At 46.9% G+C, this 21,396-nt stretch overlaps 1 protein-coding gene across 2 annotated transcripts in view; it reads left to right on the plus strand.

Moving 5' to 3' along the window:
- Positions 1-21,396, plus strand: part of SORBS1 (sorbin and SH3 domain containing 1) — a 221,595-nt gene that overhangs the window by 98,517 nt on the left and 101,682 nt on the right. The window contains exons 1-4 of one of the 2 annotated variants that reach the window (XM_090277932.1): positions 7,665-7,717; positions 13,937-14,005; positions 16,555-16,650; positions 18,661-18,789. In XM_090277932.1, the coding sequence (XP_090134058.1) occupies positions 7,708-7,717; positions 13,937-14,005; positions 16,555-16,650; positions 18,661-18,789 (304 nt within the window). In that variant the 5' untranslated portion in view covers positions 7,665-7,707. Of the gene's footprint in view, positions 1-7,664; positions 7,718-13,936; positions 14,006-16,554; positions 16,651-18,660; positions 18,790-21,396 lie in introns of those variants that run through there. The other variant, XM_090277930.1, reaches the window with a different exon arrangement.

Raw genomic sequence — 21,396 nt, forward strand, 5'->3', positions numbered from 1 at the left:
GAGGTGATTTTAGAAAGTATGTCATTGGACACTTTAAAATTTTAAATTTTTAGTGTTGATTCATTCCTTGATTCTCTCTCCCATGCGGAATTCATTCCTTTTCTTTCTGTGCTTCCGCAACACTTAGGTCAGGTTGCTAGCAGAAGGGTTACCCATTGTATTACTATGTTTAAATGGGATACGTCTGTCGCCCTGTAACTAACTCGGTGATAGCCTCAAAGACAACAGTTGTGTCTGATTCCTGTTGGTGTCCTCTGGGCCAGGCACTGTCCTGGGGGCATAGTCAGTGCTAAAGAAATGCTGTTTGAATAGTATCAATGGATCTGTGTTTTAGATACATTATTCTTTCCTAGGGGATTCACTGCCTTTTTTCCTTTTGCTTTATACTGCACAGCCAACCCCCCTGAGCTATGAGGGCCCTGTAGATCCCCCCAACCCCCCATTGAAATCTGTCCCAGGAACTCTTACTGCTGAAGTCAGAATGTGGCAGTGCGTGGACTATAAGGGTGATTCTGAGCTTGTTAGGCTATTGTAATGGTCTGAGGATGAGGTGATGGGATAGAATGGTGAGTGTGTGGATGGAAAAGCAGAGGTGGATGGGACACATGAGTCATGAATATGGAAAAGATGACAAGACTGGGCAGCCTATCAGGTGTTGGGTGGAGGGTGTGGCAAGGGAAAGAGGAGAGAGCAGTGCACTCAGACATATTCGAGGGACAGCTATTCACTCCACTGATATCAATTGCACTGATATTAATTGGGTGCTTGTTCTGTGCTGGGTGCCTTAGTAGATGTTAGAATAGAGATAAACAAGACCCTACCCTGTCTGAAGGTGCTCACTGTCCGGTGGGCTTCACGTCTGAGGCCTGATTGGAGGAGCGGAGACCGGGAGGGCAGGTGGGGAGAGTTGAGTAATGGGGTTTGTCGGTCCTGGTAGTTCATTATCAGGACTTTGCATTGTTCAGTGAGTTACTGTGCAATATCCAAAGGTTCTAAAGGGGAAAATGACACTGTCCAGTCCGTCAGCTGTGGAGGGATGATTGTCATCTGGAATGCAGATTCTGTTGCCAAGTGGCCAAAGGTGCCCTGAAGAAGTTAGAAGCAGGATGGGAAAGGGGCCTTAAGAGAAGGAGAATAAAGCAGGACGAAAGGAAACCTTTTCTGAATATGTTTTTGCTCCCAAATAATAAGGGGGAGATTAGATTTCTGGTTTACAAACTTTTTTTGTAGCCACAGAACCTATTTATCCAAGGAAAGCTCCGAAAGCATAAATGAATGAAGTCGGTAAAAGCATAGCTGCCCTGGTTGGAGTGAAAGAGGAGTGCGTGGGTCGGTACCTGCACTGTGGCCTGAGGGGGCTCATGGAGCTGCCTTCCAATACGAGTGGAAAACCATGAACATAGACTACGTAACCTGCATGGATCTCTGGTTCTCGTGTTCTAGATGAAGTCCTCAAGGGAGTGATGTGTAGTTGGAAAGCAATGAGCACCAGCCAGGGACCTCCAGCTCTTAAACTCCTAGAAAAACCACAGAGGCCCTTTCTAAAGGGAAGATACAAATGGCCCAGGGTAAGCCGGTGCACGGTGACACTTAGAAATCAGGACCAGAAAGTGATTGTGGGAGGAGGAAGGAGTTAACTGCCTTACATTCAGCAGAAAGGTCAGTGAGCCCTGGTCAGTGCACAATTCACTGGGCTTGGCCGCCTGCGAGTACTGGAAACCTTTGTGAAGGCCGTTTCAGATAATTGGTTAGAACGGAAACTGTGTTGGAGGGACTCCAGGAGGAAATGGGAGGACATGGGGGATGGCCTTTCTGATGTGTTTTCCTATTGCTCGCTCTCCAGAATCATCGATCTTTTCACAGAAATCTTGTGTGTGTTGTGTTCTGAGCCCCCAGCCGTGTTATGGGATTCAAGACTGAAGTTAATGTCAGGGTCGAGCTTATCCTAACTTACTCCCCTCAAAAAGGAAGTGTTAGTTACGTAGTGTTTATCCTTTCTGGCTTTCTGAGGAGCCTTTGCACCCTCTGCAATACTGCAGAGAGTGCATTGAAGAGAAATGACATTAATAGAGATTGAGAAGAGGATGAGCTGTCAGAATTGGAGAAGTGTGGCTTTCCTGATAGATCGGCAAAGTTTAAAGCAAGAAGGCTTTTTAAAAAAAGCAGTAAGGCTTTGTGAGCTATCTCTATTCTTTTCAAGCCATTGGAAGTAACTGCAAATATATCAAGTCCCAGATTGGATTTCAAAGCTAGAATATAACCAGGGTGTGGTCAGAGTGGGGAGCTAGCTTCTTTTAACAGCTACAGTGGAATTTAGGAGGGTCTGCTTATCTTGAAGATAAGATTCCAAAGTTAGGTTCCAAAGGCAAAATAGAGGCCAGGGCAAAGTTCATGATTGAGCGCCCACCATATGCTTGCTCCTGAGGATGACAGTGTCTCTGCTCCGGAAGCTTAGTCTGTGTGTTTGCAGGTGGTAAGGTGGCGCATGGAGGCAAAACACCGCAGTGCACGAGTGAAGCTAGAGTGTGTTGTGTTGGGAGGTCAGCCAAAGGCTCATTCTCTTCTGAGAACCTTCACTGCAGTTCCTCCCTAGTCCATATATTCCTGAACCTCCTTATAAGGACCTTCTTTCCTTCCCCAACAAAAAACCCGTATTTAGTTATTGGATCCTATTTGAGCTTGAAGCAGGAGTACATATAACTTTTGCTTTTTAGTAATTATTTATTCTGTGTCATTTCAGAATTATAGGGTCGTGGAATTAGGGAGGGACCATACCGAACTGTTAATTATACAGATGCATTCTTAAGAAGCCTGGCTACTTCACATCTTGTTCTTCTGGTGGAATGTCTGTGTTGATGCTGCCGTGCTTTGACCAAGTATGGAAGGTCCCACAGCCCAGGAGATGGAATGGTGGCTTGACCCTCACTGGCCCACCCAAGCTGTGACACTCACTGTGTAGGTTCCTGCAACCCATTGCGGGGGGGGGGGGGGGGGGGGGAAACTGTACGGTTTTGCCACTAGATGGCACTGCTCACCTTTTTGGCTTTTACCCAAAGGTGCCTGCCTCCTTTGGAGCAGACAAGTGGGAGAAATTCTAAAGAGGTGCCATCATGTTCTCAACCAGATCAAGCTCTTTACAGCTTAGTTTTTAAGTAAATATTATGTGTCACAGGATTTTATGAAAAATAAACTCTCCCATTCTACATATAATTATAATAGTTTGTACTGTGTCCAAATAAACAGCAGGGACTGGATTATGACTTTCAAAGTGCTTAGCATTCTTCTAATCAGGCTGTTTGTGCAGCTTCCTGGATGCATCCCGCTGACAAAACCATTTGCTGAGCCACGTGGGTTTCAGACCTGGCTGACCATATTACGGGATCTTGGGGTAAAGATTCTCCTTTCCCAGTAAAACTTTCAGGACGCCCTCCTTCCCCCCTCATCTTTGCTGGTGAAGGTTCTTGGGTTGCAAATGACCAGAAACCACCCCTGGTTAACTCACACTAAAAAGGGATTTATTGGCAAGATTTTGGGTAGGCTGGAGAATGGCACTCAGAATGGGGGCAGGAATTTAAGGAGGCTGAGTTGGCTGGAATCAGAGCCAAAATCAGGCCCTGGAACAGTCTGGATAGGGTGTCACTGCTGTCGCCACTACCGGCCAGGACTGGACCCTGGGCGCCGTCCTTGGCACAGCTGCCACTGCCATTCTTGCTGAAGTTTTTATTTAAAACTGCCCACTGCGTCTTTGTGTCACCTGCTGCAGATTCAATCAATCACCAAATGACAGCATGCAGCAGAACCTAGTCCTCAAAAAGTCTTCATGTGCAGAGCTGGTACTCACCTATGCATTGTCACTGTCGCCTACCACTGTCATCAAAAAGTGTCCTCTCACTTTGGGCCCTTTCATCTTAAAAAAAAAAAAAATGATTGTTGATTTGAGAGAGATGGAGAGATTTTTTGTTCCACTTATTTATGCATTCATTGGTTGCTTCTTCTGTGTGCCCTGACCAGAGATCTAACATGCAATCATGGCATATTGGGACGATGCTCAAACCAGCTGAGCTACCCGGCCAGGGCCTTCTCCTTCCATCTTCTAACAACCCAACAACTGCGTGGTTAACACCCGGCGCAGGGAGGGGCCTCCCAGAGAGTGCTGCAACTGCCACTGCTGTGCTCGGGGGATGTTTGTGGCAACGTGATGGGTAGTATTTTGGATATTATCCTTGCCCATGTGTACTTTATATTAGTTTGTATGTAAGAAGGGGCTGACACTTAGAAATCACTAGTATCTATATGGGGGAAATATAAAATGTACAAAGGACTACCTGCATGTGACAATGATTACTCACCATGGTGAGATGAGGCATCCTTTGTGTTTGTTTCCTGGGACATTTCCATTCATCTCTTCCCCTGCCTGAGAATGCTGTTGTGCTACGTACTTATTTGTAAAATTAAGATGAATTAAACTAAACTATACAGAGGGAATTGGTAAATGAATTATGGAGTGTTATTACTGTGAAATAGTATAGAGCCATTAAAATGATGGATATAATGACTGTTAAAATCCAGGATATGTTAATGAAATATTTAATTTAAAAGTTAGGCCCTGGCCGGATGGCGTCATCCCATACACCAAAAGGTTGTGGGTTCAATCCCCAGTTGGGGCACATGTGGGAGGCAACCAATTGATATTTCTCTCTCACATCAATGTCTCTCTCTCTCCCTCTTTCTCTCTACACCCCCCCCATGCCCCTGCTTTCCTCTGTCTCTAAAATCAGTGAACATATTTTCAGGTGAGGATTTTTTTTAAAAAAGGACACAAAAATGTCCAGACATCATGGTTACAAGGTAGAGGGACTGTAAAAGAATAAAAGTACTTTCTGTTAAGATAGCTCCATGGTTGAATCAATACCATTTCTTCAATAATGCCTTAGAAGTTAAATAAATAATTTGATGTAGTCCCATTTGTTTATGTTTTCTTCTGTCTCCCTTGCCTGGGGAGATATATCAGATAAAATATTGCTGTGAACAATGTCTGAGATTTTCCTGCCTATGTTTTCTTCTAGGATTTTTATGGTTTTGGGTCTAATATTTAAGTCTTTAATCCATTTTGAATTTATTCTTGTGTGTGGTGTAAGAAGGTGGTCTAGTTTCCTTTTTCTGCATGAATAGCAATTTTCCCAGCACCATTTATTGCACGCCATTTATCTTTAGCCCATTGTATGTGCTTACTCCCTCTGTCAAATATTGACTATAAAGGTGTAGGTTTATTTCCAGGTTCTCTTTTCTGTTCCATTGATCCATGCGTCTGTTTTTATGCCAGTAGCATGCTGTTTTCGTTACTATCGCTTTATAGTATAGTTTGATATTAGGTAGTGTGATTCCTCCAACTTTGTTCTTTTTTCTCAGAATTACTGTTGCTATGTGGGGCCTTTACTTTCTGTTAAGATAGCCATGGTTGAATCAATAGCATTTCTTTAATAATGCTTTAAAAGTTGAATAAATAAAACCTTAACATAATAAAATTGATTACTAAAATTATTTTTAAAATAAAAATGTTTGGGTGCTATCACAACAGCCACTTTTTATTTATTTATTCACTCATTTATTTAAATTTATTTATTTTTTAGAGAGAGGGGAAGGGAGAGAGAAAGAGAGGGAGAGAAACATTCATGTGAGAGAGACATCAGTCAGTTGCCTCTAGTATGTGCCCCAACCAGGGACTGAACCTGTGACCAAGGCATGTGCCCTGATGGGGAATCGAATTGATGACCTTTCCCTTTGCAGGTCAATGCCCAACCAACTGAGCACACTGGTGAGGGTCACAACAGCCCGTTTGCTTCTGGGCGGCAAACTAACATATCATAACACCAGGACTGGAAACCACTGGGCTTAGCAAACACAGAAGGTTGTGTTCTTTGAGAGAACTTCAGAGAATGATTCGAGGGGCTGTTGAGGGTCCACAGATAGTCTCAGGTGTATTGACAGTGACAGAGGCAAAGTTACTGCTGATCTGGGCTACATAGGACTTAGAATGATTTCCTTGTTGCCCTAAGCATTTTTTTTTGGTCGAGTCCAAGGACAGTGAGCAAGGCAGCCACCCAGAAAGGAAACAAGTGCCCGTGTTACGAGGAAGCTGAAGCATGTTCCCTTGTGTGGACCCTCAAACCATGCCTTGACCTTCTTATTACAGAATTTATGAACCCGGGAATTGATTTCCTCTACATTGTTGCTTTAAAATGCATAGAGACCAGCTGGGGATCTTTTTAAAATGCAGATTCTGATTCAGATGGTGTAGGGTCGATGAGTTTCTGCATTTTTAATAAGCTCCCAGCTGATGTTAGCCCTGCTGGTCTATGGAGCACACTTTAAATAGCAAGGTTCCACATATCCTTAAGACTCACTTCTCAGATTGTCTTTCAGATGTTCAGCTACATCTTGCTATTCAGAATATGTGTGAGACCTGTAGTTTGAGCATCACAAAACACTACTGAGAGAAATTGAAGACCTGCATAAAGAGATTATCTATTCTCATGAATTGGAAAATCCATTATTGTTAAAATGTTAATGTTACCCAGATTAATCTATAGAGTCAACATGACCACAATAAAAATTCCAGCAGGCTTTTTTAAAATTTGTTTTTGTTTTGGGTAGAAGTTAACAAGATGATTTTAAACTTTATATGAAAATGCAAAGGTTGTAGAAGAGCCAAAATGATTTTGAAAAAGAACAGAGCTGGAAGACTCACACCACCTATTTTGAGACTTACTATAAAGCTATAGTAATCATGACCGTGAGTTATTAGATTAAGACAGATCAATGGAACAGAATGAAGTCCAGAAAAGGACCCACATATATGGCCAGATGCTAAATTGTGTTATGCTAAGCAAGAGAAGCCAGTCACAGAAGATTACATACACTATGATACCATTTGTATAAAATTCTAGAAATGGCACTGTAGTGACAAAGCAGATCAGTGGTTACTGGGGCCTGAGGATGAGACCATACTAAATAAGAGGGTTATCCATTTGAACATCAGTGGTAAGTGCAGCGCCTAAGAACCTGGGCTTTCAAGTCAGGCAGCTGGGTCCCAGTAGCTACTGTGCCACATTGGCAGGAAAGCTGTTCACCTCTCTGTACCTCGATTTCCTCATCTGTATGAACTAATACAATGTTAGTGCTTACCTTGTAGGGTCATAGTGAGGATCAAATGAATTAATATATTTAAAGCATCTAGAACATTTCCCTGTGCCTAATAAACTATATTTATTGCTGTCGCTGCTGCTGCTGTTATTACTAACCTGTGATAATATTGTGATTTTAGCATTCTCCCCAAATTTGGTTCTTTCCTTCACCCTCTCCTTGACCTATGTGTACTTCTGTAACTTGAGGGTTTAATTGAATTTTAGAGCCAGAAGAGATCTTGGATAGTATTGAAACCAAGTATGGGGGATAAAACTGAAGCCAAGAATGCTGAGCGATGTGCCCCAGGTCATGTTAGTACATAGCAGACCAAGAGCCAGAAGCCTGGCCATGTTGACTCCCGGTTCGGCTCTGTTTTATCAAGAACGTATATGTTATTTTCATTTTTAATGTGAACCACAGGGATTTATCTTGAGTCTGCCACTCATCAATTCCATTGTGTGGTGTTTGTGTTTCTACAGAGCAGTTCAGAGCCCAGCTACAGAAGACTTATCAGTCACCACCATGAGCTCTGGTAAGTCATTTAACACCCTTTTTCTTCTAGACAAATATACAAAACTAGGTAGTTTACCCAGATTTCCTCCTTACTCTGAAGGTCCCAACTGCATTTCATTTTTTATTTTTTGAGACCTGGGTAAGTGCCAAAGCTTTGTCCTAAGTCTTCATCATCACTATCATCACATTTGCTTTTATGGATTTATTATCTGCCACGTGACAGGAACTACGCTATACACTTTACATGCACATATCCTAGTCTTTATAATAGCTTCCTTCCCCTCTATTTTTAACAACTTTATTGAGACATAAATAAACTGCAGATATTTTAAGTAAACAATTTGATAAAATTTGACATGTACACACCTCAGTGGCATTTCTTAATCCCAGGGACTGCAGCAAAAGTAAACTGATTGACCAGATTTGCCCCAGGGTGTGAGCTCATCTTACACTGCCTTCATCCAGGCTGGCAGAGCATAGCCCTAAACAAATGACCGGTTTTGAGTATGTTTAACATAGAGCTGGGGTGGAAAGCACCAGCTGGGGAAGATGAGAAGGGAACAGTCCCTGCTCATTGTGTGGCCAAGGGCTGTCTGCTTTCCAGGCCCGAATCTGATGAAGGCCTGCCTTAGCTACTGAGCCTGCCCGGAGCCTCCCACGGCCTGGACGCTGTGGGGGTGGGCAGATGACGAGGGGATGGCTCCTCCAAGGATGCTCTAATCCTGCACTATTTCTAGTGTTACCAGGGACCTCTGTGGATGAAAAACAAGTCTTTCCATTTATTTACCTACAGTGCCCTGTAGCCAGGTCCTAAACCAGGCAGGGAAATGTGTGCTTAGAACCAAGGAGGGCCCTGGATGGAGCAGCACAGGGCCACACCTTGGCTTCCTCTGGTACCACCTGTGTGACCCGGGGCCTGTGGGGGACCCTTCTCTGCATCCTCCTCTGTGAAATGGACATCCTCGAAGCTCCAACTCTCTGGGACTGTGTGAGGATTCAGTGAGGCAATGCTTCTAGAGTACTGAGTACAATGTCCAAGGTTGGGCCAGTGTGCCGTCCGTGGGTTATCAGCTCTGGTTTCCTCCTTTCGAGGAGAGGGACTCGGCTGCCCCCTGATGCGATGCCGTCAGTGCTTTTGCTCTGCATGAAAAGGCTGTGCACCTTTCCCCTCCAAGTGGATTCAGGTACTGCCAGTAGCTCCTGCTTTGTAACCCATTTTTTTTTTTTTTCAGATTTAATGTGTTTTATTGATTAAAATATTACATTTGTGCCAATTTCCCTTCCCTCTGCTCCCCTCCACCCGGTGGCCCCCCTCCCTCCAGTTGTCCCCCCCTTTTAGATTATGTCCATTAGTTGTGCATACAGTTCCTCCCAACCTCTCTCCGTCTATTCCATTCCCTCCTACCTTGATCCCCAATTCCTATATCATCTCCCTCCCTTTCCCCATTCCCCCTCCCTGTTGACCTCCCCGCAATATGCTTCCCGTACCCACAGTTCCTTTTCCATTCTCGTTGCCTATTTAGTTTGCCTTTGTTTCATCTCCCTAGCTTCTGTTTTTTTAAACCAGTCCCTTTAACATCTCATATAACAGTGGTTTGGATCTAATGAACTCTTTCAGTTTTATTTTGTCCTGGAAACACTTTCTCTGTCCTTCTATTCTGAATGACAATTTCGCTGGATAGAGTATTCGTGGTTGTAGGTTTTGGATTTTCATTACTTTGAATATTTCTTGCCAGTCCCTTCTTGCCTGTAGGGTCTCCCTTGAGAAGTCAGCTGATAGTCTAATTGGGACCCCTTTGTACATAATTCTTTTCTTCTCTCTTGCTGCTTTTAAGATTCTCTCTTTATCTTTAATTTTTGACATTTTGATTATAATGTGTCTTGGAGTGGTTCTCCCTGGGTCCAGTCTCTTGGGAACTCTCCTTGCTTCCTGGACCTCCAAGTCTATTCCCTTCCCCAAGTCTGGGAAGTTCTCCTTTATTATATTTTCACTCAATTTTTCAAGTTCTAGTTCATCTTCCTCATTCTCTGGCAAACCAATGATTCTTATGTTGGGCCTTTTATAGCTGTCCCAGAGGTTTCTGATCCTCTCATTGTTGCTTCCCATTTCCTCTCGCTGCATTGGTTGACTGCTTGTTCCTTCTCCATATTCCAGTTTGTTGAAATGAACTCTGGGTTTTTTCTCACCTTCTATCTCGTATGCGGTTTTGTTCCTTTCCTTATGAAATTTTTTCGCTTCTTTCTTATCTTTTTCCTGCTCTTTTGTGAATTCTGTAAGCCACCTGATAACAATGGCCCAGAACTGAGCCTCTGACAGGTTTCTTATCTGTTCATCTGTCAGGTTCTCTATCTGCTGTCTGGTGAGTTGTGTCACCGGGATTTCTATAGTTGTCTGCCTCATTTTGACAGATGCGTTTTGTTTTCTTGGGCCGGCTGTCGGGGGCAGTGCCTGTGTACTCGTAATGACCCAGCGACCGGCGCCGTTTGGCGTCACAAATCAGCGACCGGCGCCTGCCTGTCCGCGACCTATTTCGCAGCCCTGTGGTGCTTTCTTTGGGGGCGGGGGTCCAAGATGGATTCACACAGTTATTCAGCTAGGAGACCGGGATCCGTCCTCCCGCCCCCCTGGGCCTCACTGTTCAAGGCAATGCGGCGGCCGCTCTCCCCAGCGCTGGGGTCGCGCACCGCCAGGGGCTTGCGTAGCCGGGATTCCTCGCCGCCCGCCGCTCCGGGTGCGACCGCAAACAGCGCCGCCCTCTTTTGCTCTTACCTGCCCAAAGGGCGCCGCTGGTTTATAACTTCATATGTTGGGCTTCCGTGTAGTTTTATTTTCTGGAATTTCTAGTTATCCTTTGTTTTGAAGTAGTTGTATTCCTCTCTAGTTGTGGAGGGAGACCTAGCGTGTCCGTCTAAGCCTCCATCTTGGCCGGAAGTCTGTAACCCATTTTTTGTTTAACTTTTTGTCTTTGTTGTCATTTCTTAAAAACTTTTGCCCTGCAGCCTAAAGTTTTTTGTTCTTCTAATATCAGAATTAGCCCCAACTGGCATTGCTACTTACTCCTGGCACGAATAAGGGTAGAGGAAGTAGGAAGGGAGGGGCTGGGCAGGAGGGCCAGGGTGTGGGAGTCCCTGTGGGACTTCTCCCCGGGTCTCCTTCTCGGGTGTGGTGGTGGAGCGACGCTTTTCACAGCCAGAGTCCAAAAAGTCTGGACCTTCTGACCTGATAATCCCACTCTTGGGAATTTCTATCTTAATTCAAAGGAAACAAAAACATCCCCTGAATGAAGGTGGGGAATCAGTAGGTTCATTCTGTGTGTTTACTTGATGGAAGATTATGCCAATATTAAAATGATTATTAGGAAGAAAGCAGCTACGTAGCAAACCCTTGTTTCAGCTCTGGTGGACCAAGCTGCATGAAAACGATGTGTTCATCTTATTCCGAGTCAGGACTGGCTACCAGTCACCGAGGGAGGTACTTTACCTGCAAGCCCACAAGGTAGGCGTGGTTTACCTCTCCCACTCTTTAGTTGGGGAAACTGAGGCCCTGGCTGGTTAATAATTTGGGATCACTGTTTAGTGTGTAGTGGAGTTGGAGCAAACCCAGGCCATTGGACATCAGCTCTCTGTGCTGCAGAGTTCAAGTCTAAGGGGATGGAATTATCCTTCAAAATTTCTTTAAGTTAGCTGTGTTTAATTAAGAAAAGAAGAAAAGGAAAGGAAAGACATGGGCTGGACCTGGTGGAAGCTCAGAGACCACCCCGATGCTGGCTTGGGGAGACCGGAAGCAAAGTCTACAGTCCTAGAAAGGAAACAGCCACCAGGAATTAGGACAGGTGCGTGAGGAAGGGATAGTCAAAGGCCGGATGGGATGGTGGGACCAGTGATGTTTCTTTTACTTGGATTTTTGGCCTTTTGCTAACATGCTCCTTCCATCCATCCCAGTAATGGAAGTGCAAGGGAAACGTTGGCCTCTGGGAGACCTGGCTTCATCTGTAGGTGGATCAAAGGCAGTAAACAGGACAGAGCCTGTGGGGCCCTGGTAGGAGCAACAGGGGCCCTGCTTGTGTCTGCATCCAGGAGCATCCAGGCTGGCCTGTGAGGGTAGTTTGTGTCAGGGAGGCTGATTGTTAAGGGACTAGGTCGGGTGGCCTTGTCTCAGCCAAATGAGCTACTGGGGTTTGGGACAGGGCTTCAGTGCGAGCATTTAGGGAAATAGAATATATATCAACCAGATATATTCCATAGAATATACATGATATAGAATTTATCTAGTTTATATATGTGTATATAAACATTTTATATAGACTATATCAGATATATATGTGTACATAAACTATTTTTTATTTTAAAAATAAAAAGTGCCCTGATTAGTATGGCTCAGTTGGTTGGGCATTGTCCTACAAAGCAAAAGGTCGCTGATTTGATTCCAGTTCCATTCCTGGTCAGGGCACATGCCTGGTTTGTGGGTTCTGTCCCCAGTCGCGTTGTGAAGGGCAACCAATTGATGTTTCTCTCTCACATCGATGCTTCTCTCCTTCTCTTTCTCCCTCCCTTCTCCCCTCTCTAAAAATAAATAAAATCTTTAAAAAATAATAAAAATAAAAAGTGTTTATCCCAGTCAGGGATGAACAAGATAAAAGCTGTGGATGGAACTGACCAGAGTTCAAATCCCAGCTTAGTGATCTTAGAGCCTGGCATCTTCTCTGAGCCACAGATTTTTTATTTATAAAAGAGCAATTCCTAACACCAAGTTCCAGGCCCCTGAGTCTGAAGGGCAAAATGAGATGCTAATTATGGGAGGCTTAGCATGGCTCCTCAGATCCAGGCACATAGATGTTTAAAAGACCATAGCTGTTATGAGTGGTTGACTTTTGGCTGTTAGGGGTCACTCCAAGCAAACCAGTCACATGCTCTTGGGTGGCAAGGACTGCCCACCCACCCGTCTTCTCTTTCCTACCTCCATCAATTCTGGGTGAGGCAAAGGTAAGCAGTGAGGGTCTCAGTGTCTGCAGTTGAGCAGACCCAGGCAGGGGTCAGCTGACACAGAGAAGGTGACATTTGCCTCGAAGATGCATAGGACTTCCTCAAGGTAAAAAAGGGGAAGGAGGCATTCTCAAGCCAGAGCCTTGAAGGAACCAGGACCACTGGTATAAAAGTATCTGACAAGTTCACTGGCCATGAGAGGGGGTGGATGTGTCAGACAGGGGGAGGGAGAAATGCAGCTGGAAGAGGGGTGGGACCAGTGGTTGAAGAGCCTCCAGTCCAGGGTGAATGTCCCAGGCTTTGTCCGTAGCTAGGTGCTGGCCTTGGGGGCTTGTTTGTTGGCTTTTAATTATCAAGAAGGTCAATCATTAATTCAAATATATTCAGGTATGCTAAGATATAGGTCATCCCACTTACTAAAAAATTATATTCCAAACAATCATTGGTCCATTTTCAGGAACTTGGAATACTTTTTTTTTTTTCATGCAAATAATATAAATAAATGGTTGAATTCTCAGACTAAATCCCAGTATTGTTACTTTTAAAACAGAGGTGAAATACAGCATGTTTAAAGTAGAGGGGTTTTAGAAAATCCTACTGCATTGTTCCCTTTGGTTTTTATCTGTCCTGCACCCAGGGGCTTTTTACCCCAGGGCTGTGGTTTGGTCGGGGGTCTAGGGGGTCTGGAAAGTGTTCTCCCGTGCAGACAGCGTCAGGGTAGAGGAGGGACAGAATGGAGTCAAGGAGAACTGTCAGGAAGTCATGTCATCTCAGAGACAGGAACACAAGGGCCTCAGCTGGGACAGTGGGCTGGTGAGGAGGGGCAGTATCCAGGGAGAGGCAGCGGGACATGGGATGGGGTGGAGGAAGGTGTCACAGGAGCCTGGGCTTTCAGTTGCCTGACAACTGTGAGTCTGGATGCATAGGGGTGGGTGTGAGCTGGCCTTCTCAGGGTAGATAAGCCTTTGTCAGGCGGGAGGTACCATTTAGAAGGAATTAAACAGATGTTTTTTTTTTTTTTTAATGTCAGAAATGAAACCATAGCAAGAAGGCAGAAGAATATACATCACCTATCATCCACTTCCATCCCCAAACAGCGTTTGCCCCTCTCCTGCTTCAGGCCACACACCGTTCCCGAGGGGCCCATTGCCAGGCCTGAGAAAGCCTGCCTGTCCCCAGCACCTCACACTGCACCGGACCCGGCAAATGCTGGGGAGACCTCAGCTTCAGCCTCGCAATTTTTGTTCTCTTTCAGAATGTGATGTTGGCACTTCTAAAGCTGTGGTGAACGGGTTGGCACCAGGCAGCAATGGGCAGGACAAAGGTAAGGCTTTTAAAGGGAGGCCCGGCTTGGTACTGGAAAGCGTTTCTAGAAGGGGCAGAGGATGTTGGGCCTGGACCACTTGCCTGGTGGGAGTAGTCACTGGTCCCATCAGGCCCTGAACTGGAGACCTCTTTCCCACCCTCACTTTCTAAAACTGTGAGCATGGTCTTGCATCTCGGAGCCTGAGGTGACTTATTAAAAACGGTCCCTCACTCACAGGCTGTTTCAAATAATATAAAATACACAGACTGAGGCGCACCTCGTGCCTGGTGCGTGTGGCGTTTATCAGCCTGATGTTTCCCTTACCTGGCTCTCTCATTCACATTCCTGACCCTGAAGCAAGTGCCTGAATTGCTGAAATGATTTCAGTGGCATTAGTTTCATGCACACCCTCTCATATTTTCAGATTTTAAAAATTTGAGTATGAAAAATTTAAGTGTGACATGAATGATGTTTGAGGTCCCATTTGCCCTGTAGTCTCTCATCCCAAGTGTCTCGAGGCTGCCCAGATAGCTGGGTCACACAGCATCCCATGTCATTTCTGTAGCTGGGTGTGTGTTGGAGTGACAAGATACAGTTGCAAGTCCCAGTTCTGCTGCTCACGTGCATTTCTGGTGGTCCTTTGTCTTTATGGGTGTGAGCTCTCATATCTAGAAAACACAGGAATTGCATGATCTGCACTATTTATTTCTGTTTCAAATTCTGGGTCCTAGTGAGTCTGTCCTCACCCCCCACTAAATGTTACGGTGTCAGAGAGGAAGGGCAAAAGTCCTGTCTTTGGGCATTTAAGTAATTTCAGAGAGTGTGGCATGTTTGGCCTTTGTAATTTTGGTCTGGTTTAGCCAAGTACTCCTGTTGAGATAAGGCCAAATACAACGTCAGAGGAGCCAGACCAGGGAGGCCTGGAGAGCAGGGAGGATGGGTTGCAGGGGGCGGCTGGGCTGGGGCGAGTTCCTTTGGCAGGAGCCCTGTGCGCCTTGCCTCCCTGCCTGCCGCCCTTCCCTTGTAGTGCAGGGCTGTGTCCTTGGGGTCCTGGACAATCTCAGCCCGGTTGAACTTAGGGCTGTTGAAGGGCAGTGCCTGTGCAGTGGCTCCGGGGGGGGGGGGGGGGTTAATCATCCAGTGAGGAGCACAGGAGAGGATGGGACTATGATGCTTTTAAAACCTGGGGGCCATTGACAACATCCCTATGAATTCACTGAAAGCAGAGACTTCAGGGGTGTGGGGAGTGGCAGCAGATGGAGATGGAGTCCATTCCCTCTTCAGTTTTTGGTTGGAGAGAGGAGACAGATGCAACCTGAAGGCCATCGTGGTGGCCTGAGGAGGTCACTGAACCCAGTGCCAGGACTGTTGAGCTCTAGGCTCAGCCTCTTCTCCTGAGAGTTGTGTGGCTTGAGCAGCTCCCTGAGCCTCTTACTTCTTCGTCTAAAAATGGTAACAGACGAAAATCTCCCACCCAGCCAATCTCCCAGCTGGTCGTAAAGAGCAGTCAATGGGATTGCTGTGACGGCACGTTTGTATCTCCATACACGCAGCAGTGCTATCATCGCCTTAGTTACTCACGGCCACATGGTTGCCGTGTGCCTGATGAAACGGCAGCATGATGGGCTGGAAGGTGAACCATCTGTTGCCGAGGCACCCCCCTCCCTCCTGTCCCCATGACAGGCTTGTCGGCACAGTGCTAATTCATCAGTGGCCATCTTGCTTCCTAAACAGCCCTGCTCCCCCTGCCAACCCCACCCCGTTAATATGTGGATCTGGGGCCTAGTGTTGCTCATTGGAGTGATGCTGGCACGTAGCCCCTGTGCTCACATCTCTCTTTATTTGTTGCCATTGGAGAGACAGCAGCCCTTGCCACATCTGAGGCAGCATCCCAGCTCTCTTAAAGCTCAGCTGCGTGCACACTTGGGTGTCACCCAGAGTCTTGAACATGCACTTGGACACTTGGCAACCTTCCCCTGGAAAGGGTGGGTTTAAGCAAGACCTCCTGCTGCCCGGCAGATGGGGGTTCTGATTCACATGGGGACAGAGAGCTGTGATTGGCAGAGTGCGCACAGGACCCCAGAAGTTCAGGTTCTGGGGAAGCAGCTGTGATGACTAAAAGAACCAGGCGACTCACAGATTTGCCCCTTTCCTTCCTCCACTCACCTGGGGCCTGAGCCATAGATCTCCTTCTCAGAGCACCCCCCCCCCAAGCATAGATACCCCAACATTCTTTCAGGGGCTGCCTGGATTCTGATTGCTCTCCCCTTCCTCTGTTTGCCAGGCCATCTGCGTCTCTAAATATTGGCAAGTTCCTGGCGTGGCAGGAGGCACAGAGACACTGACCAACTGCATGTGGGTGACGGTTGGGGGCAGCGTTCTGTCGTCTTGGCACAGAACTCTAAAGAGAGAAAGCAGGTTATTTCAAATTACTGCCTCTACTGCTCTTTCTAGTGTTCTCTTCATGTGGGGGACTTCCGCCTATTGTCCTTGCCCAGTTCCTCAGCTGCCTGAGTGTTTCCCAAATGTTCTTTCTGGAGGCACCATTTACCCTTTTGTGTTTGCAGCAACTGCCGACCCTTTACGTGCACGCTCTATTTCTGCTGTTAAAATAATTCCTGTGAAGACAGTGAAAAGCTCTTCAGGCCTAGTACTCCCTCCAGGTACCTCTCCTTGGGTTGGTTTCTCTTTTTAATTGTTAGTAGATCATGCATGGTTTTCCTTCCTTCTTTCCTTCTAACAAAGACTTGGAGGATTAATCCTTGCATGCTTAGGAGCCATTTCCTCTCACTTCCCCCGCTGGTTTCTTTTCTTCCTCAGTGTGTGTGTCTGTGTGTGTCTCTGTGAGCCAGCCAGTCTGGAGACAAACTGACAGGCACCTTGCCCCACCCCCCACCCCTTAAGGAGAAGGGTCAGTCCAGAGGCTAAACATTTCATCTGGTGTGGGTCTGAGAGACATGAACTTCTTAGGCTCTCCCTAGAGGTTTCCAGCTCCCAGTACTTTATTTAGAACTCCAGTCTCCCTGAGAATTAATGTGGCCACCCAGGGAACCTCTGAATTGGGCTGAACTTGAAGCAGCTGCCTTAGACGCCAAACCTAGACAGATGTACGTCTGTGATGCTCACTGGGTCCTTTCCCAGAGCACCCCGTCCCCGCCCCCAGCTTCACCTGCAGTCACTTCCTGCTTCTCCTCTCCAAGAAGTGGTACAGTTCACATGGCAGCTCCCACTCATGGCTTCCTTCTGTACAAAGGAGGACAAGTGAGGCCCGGGTGGCACTTTGTCCAAGTGGTGCTCTCAGGAGGTGGGCAAACCTGGCGGTGGATTCAGGAACCCACGGATGGGCTGGATTTGTCAGTTTGCCCCTGTCCTGTTGAAAAGACCGTGGACCATGGGCCAGTTTTCCCAATAGTTTTGTGACATTAGTTGCTTATCCTCTGGATGGGGCTGGACAAGTCAAATGCTCTGCAAGGCTGCTGCCCGCTCTGCCACACACTGTGCTTTGGTGCTTTGTGTCCGGTGGGGCAGAGCTGTGCTTCTCTGTAACACTAACGACTGCTCGAAGTCATTAGAAAGGGGGCTGCTGTGCGGAAAGGAGAAAAGAGGCCCTGCTTCTCCCCGCCTGGCACAGGCGTGGGGATGAGTTGGCCGTATGCACCCACATCCTGTCCAATGCCCACCTTAAACTTTACCCCGTCACCCCAGATCTGACCATTTTAGGTCAAAGATCCCGGCTGTGCTGCGAGCAATTGGAAAAAATGAACTGTGGAATTCAGTTCAGCTCAGCTGCACAGAAAGAAGCATTTAGCACGTGTGCCTTCTAGGCCGGTGTGGTCTGCATCGGGTTCTTGCCTCCCGTGACTGATCTCCTGGAGGATGAGCATCCAGCTCTTTTGAAGCCTATTTTGAAATCCTTCTCAGTGGAATTCTGAAAGATGACCTGGGTCTATTATTAGGCCATTTTCAACTGCAGGAGAGGTCAGGACCCAGTGACAGCTCAGCTGGGGGTGCAGCGAACACTTTTCATCATGGACCGGTTTAGTGTTTCTGGTCGTTTTCTTTGGTGTGAATTTTCTTCATGAAGTTTGGAATGTGAGGCTCTCTCACCCATGATCTTTCTCCCCAGGCAGTATATCCTGTCTCGTCATTTCAAGGGCCTTGACTTGCTGATACAGATTTTCTTTTCCTTTTTCCATTGGAGAAGTGCAAGAAGCAGTGGTTCTCTGCAGAGAACCACCTAATTCCTGATGTTGCCAGCTTGGTCTTCTATAAGACAGATCGTCTAGTAGCTTGAGAAGTCTTTCATAAATTCTTTCTTGAACTGTGCCTTACTAATTAGTCAGACGCCTGCTCACCAACCTAAACTTCATTTAATAAAGGAAATAAACCCGCTTTCATTTTGAAATATTTTCAGCTATATCGTAACTCATACATTTCCTCAGAACTCACAGTTGCCTCCATTTCCCCCTAACCTCGTGATGGGTGGTAAACTTCTGAAAATGGGATTCGTTCCTCTCCACCACCCACAAATTCATTTGCATTGATCATAAGACTCTGCGTGGCTATAACCAGGTTCATCTCATGCCCCAGCTTTAAGAAGTTGCCAGCTGACTGTTGCTTAATCTGTTAGGAACCTTGGATTCAGTCCTCTCTTTGGGATGTTTCCTTTTCAGACATGGATCCTACAAAAGTCTGCACTGGGAAGGGAGCCGTGACTCTCCGGGCCTCGTCCTCCTACAGGGACACTCCAAGCAGTAGCCCTGTGAGCCCTCAGGACACCCCACAACATGAAAGCAAACCAGGTGAGCTACCCCTGCAATTAGGGGCAGGTGTTCCAAGGCACATGGGAAGGGCATGGATTCGTCAGCTGCTTCTCGATGCTCCCAGGGGCCCCTGGGTCAGTCGGCTCCTCGTTCCACCTGTGATGGGTGGTGATCAATGCCCTGAACTGACAGGAACTCACTTGGTTCAGGCAAAGGCACAGTGGCAACCACCATGTTATTTTAACTTCTGCTGAACAGATGAGCAGAAACCTTGTTACAGAGCCGGTGGCTTTGCAGATGACATTGGTGAGCGCAAAGGAGGATGTAGTGAGATGGGCCAGCGGTAGGTGTCTCTGAGGGCCAGGCGGGGCTGGGAAGAAGCCAGGGGACACGAGAAGTGCAGATGGCTGACTGGCCTGGCTCCCAGGAAAGCAGAGGTGCGGCAGGGCTCAGGCCTTGGGGAACGGCCTGGCAGCTGAGGGAGCAAGATCAATGAGCAATTCTGAGGCCAATGCAAACTAGGAACAAAGGGAGACAAAAGAAGTCTGCCTGAAGCCCACCTCCCCACCCTGACCCATTGCTCAGGAAGCCTGGGTGTCTAGAGCATGGTGTTGAGGTTTAGACCTGGGTCTTCGGAACCTGATAGATCTGTGTTCAGGTCCTTCGCCACCTGTTGGCTGCGCAGCGCTGGAGGGGATACTTAGTTGCTCAGCCCTGGTAATCTCACCTGTAGAATGGGGTTGACTGCTGCACCTGCCTCATAGCATTACTGTGAGGATGACATATGGAAAGCGTTGTGCACCACACCTGGGGGCAAGGAGCGCGCTGCGTCTGTTGCAACAGCACAGTCAGGCATGAACCCCTGGTCCACTACCATGAGTAGTGCTTTCTGACCTTGGGTTAGTCTCATCTTTGAAACACATTCAAAGTCTGAGGGACTTGGGCAAGATGGTTTCCAAGCCATTGTTGTTCCAAAATGCTCTGTAATCCTGGAAGACATGATTATTTCAGCATCTCTGGAGAGGGCTCTTCATAGCCTAAGGGTCCCAGGAGCTGGGAAACCCTGACTTAGGGGTTCCACAGGCACCGTTAGTGTTGGGTGGGACGGCCCCCCTCTGCTCTGTAGGGCCGTGGGTGGTTCTCACACTTGAGTTGCATCAGAATCACCTTGAGTAAAAACACAGGCTCCTGGGCCCCCAGGTCCAGGAAAAGGAATTGGGGTGACGACTGCTCCCTTGGGGGAGGAAGTGGGTCATGAAAACTCTTTGGTACCATAGGGAGCAGTGTGCCGTGATAAGGGAATTATATAGGGTGGTGATGGTCAGTGCCCATTATCCTGGGAACTGACTTTCTTTCTGCCCCAGCCACCTGTAACAGGTAGATGCGAAGGCCGATATCCAAGGGTGAGGCCAGGCTGGGGTTTGAGCACAAGCCCCATTCTGGCCACATTGGTCCCTGCAGAGAGCTGCTTTCTCCCTCGGCTAAGGGAAGACATAAGTGGCCTCCGGCACTAACACTCGAAAGTTGCTTCTTGGCCCTAGATTTCTGAGCTCACGCCTGGCTCGTGCCCCTCTGCTGTTTGCCACTCTCATCTCCAGCAAAGGTGGGGCCAAGCAGTGAAAGCAGAACGATTTTCTCCTAAAACAAATCAAACTGTTCTTCAGGCCTAACTGGGAATTTCTAGCTCCCAAGTTGGAGGATATTTGGGGAAGGGAGAAGGCCAAGTGATGGTTAAAGAGAAAAGCCGTCCTGTGGCTCAGTGGCCCAATAAAATGACCTATCAACCACCTGGTCCTTTCTTATTGTTTTTTCTTCTTTATGTAGAGTGTATTTTATTGATTATGCTATTACTGTTGTCCCACTTCTTTTCCCCTTTGCCCCCTCTGCCTGGTACCTCCGTTTCCTCTGGTGGTGAATGAGAGGGGAATGGGAGGTGAGGGAGCCTTGAGCTCCCCCTGGTGGGTGTAGTGTGGCACTGTCAACATGCAAATGCTGCTCTATCCCACCATGCGCAGTGGGCTTTTGCTGGAGTACTGTGCAGTTATTTGAGGCACTTAGGAAGCTCTCTCTGGTCCCCAAATCATGCTGTACCTTATAAGTTTCTAACAGCTAATTTGTGGGAAAAACACCATGTTTTAACATGCAAATACTCTGAAACATTAGGCGATAGTTGTCAGTCATTCACACCTTACAATAAATTAGTCTTAGATTAGCCCTGGCTGCTGTGGCTCAGGGGACTGAGGTTTCATTTCAAGGTTGCTGGTTTGATTCCCATCAGGGCACATGCCTGGGTTTCAGGCCAGGGTCCTGGTTGGGGGTGTGCCAGAGGCAACCAATCAATGTGAATGTTTCTCTTTCTCCCTCCCTCCCCCTCTCTCTAAAAGAAAATAAAATCTTTTAAAGAAATTAGTCTTAGATCATTTTCATCCTGGTAAGCTGAGGTCACTGAATCCAAATTATTCATTGAGACATTCATTTAGCATCATGTTTGTGCCAGGCACAGTGAGTACTGGGAATTGGGAAGAGAATTGGGAAGAAGGGAGGAAGGGGGAAGTAATTTGGGGTGCATTAGGTGAGGACAAAAGGCAGTTTGTTGTAGCAGGAGGGTCGGGCATGCACCCCCAGTCCACGACAGTGCTTTAGAGC

Source organism: Furipterus horrens, unplaced genomic scaffold, assembly GCF_987537825.1.
Source record: "Furipterus horrens unplaced genomic scaffold, mFurHor1.1.pri manual_scaffold_5, whole genome shotgun sequence".
NCBI lineage: Eukaryota > Metazoa > Chordata > Mammalia > Chiroptera > Furipteridae > Furipterus > Furipterus horrens.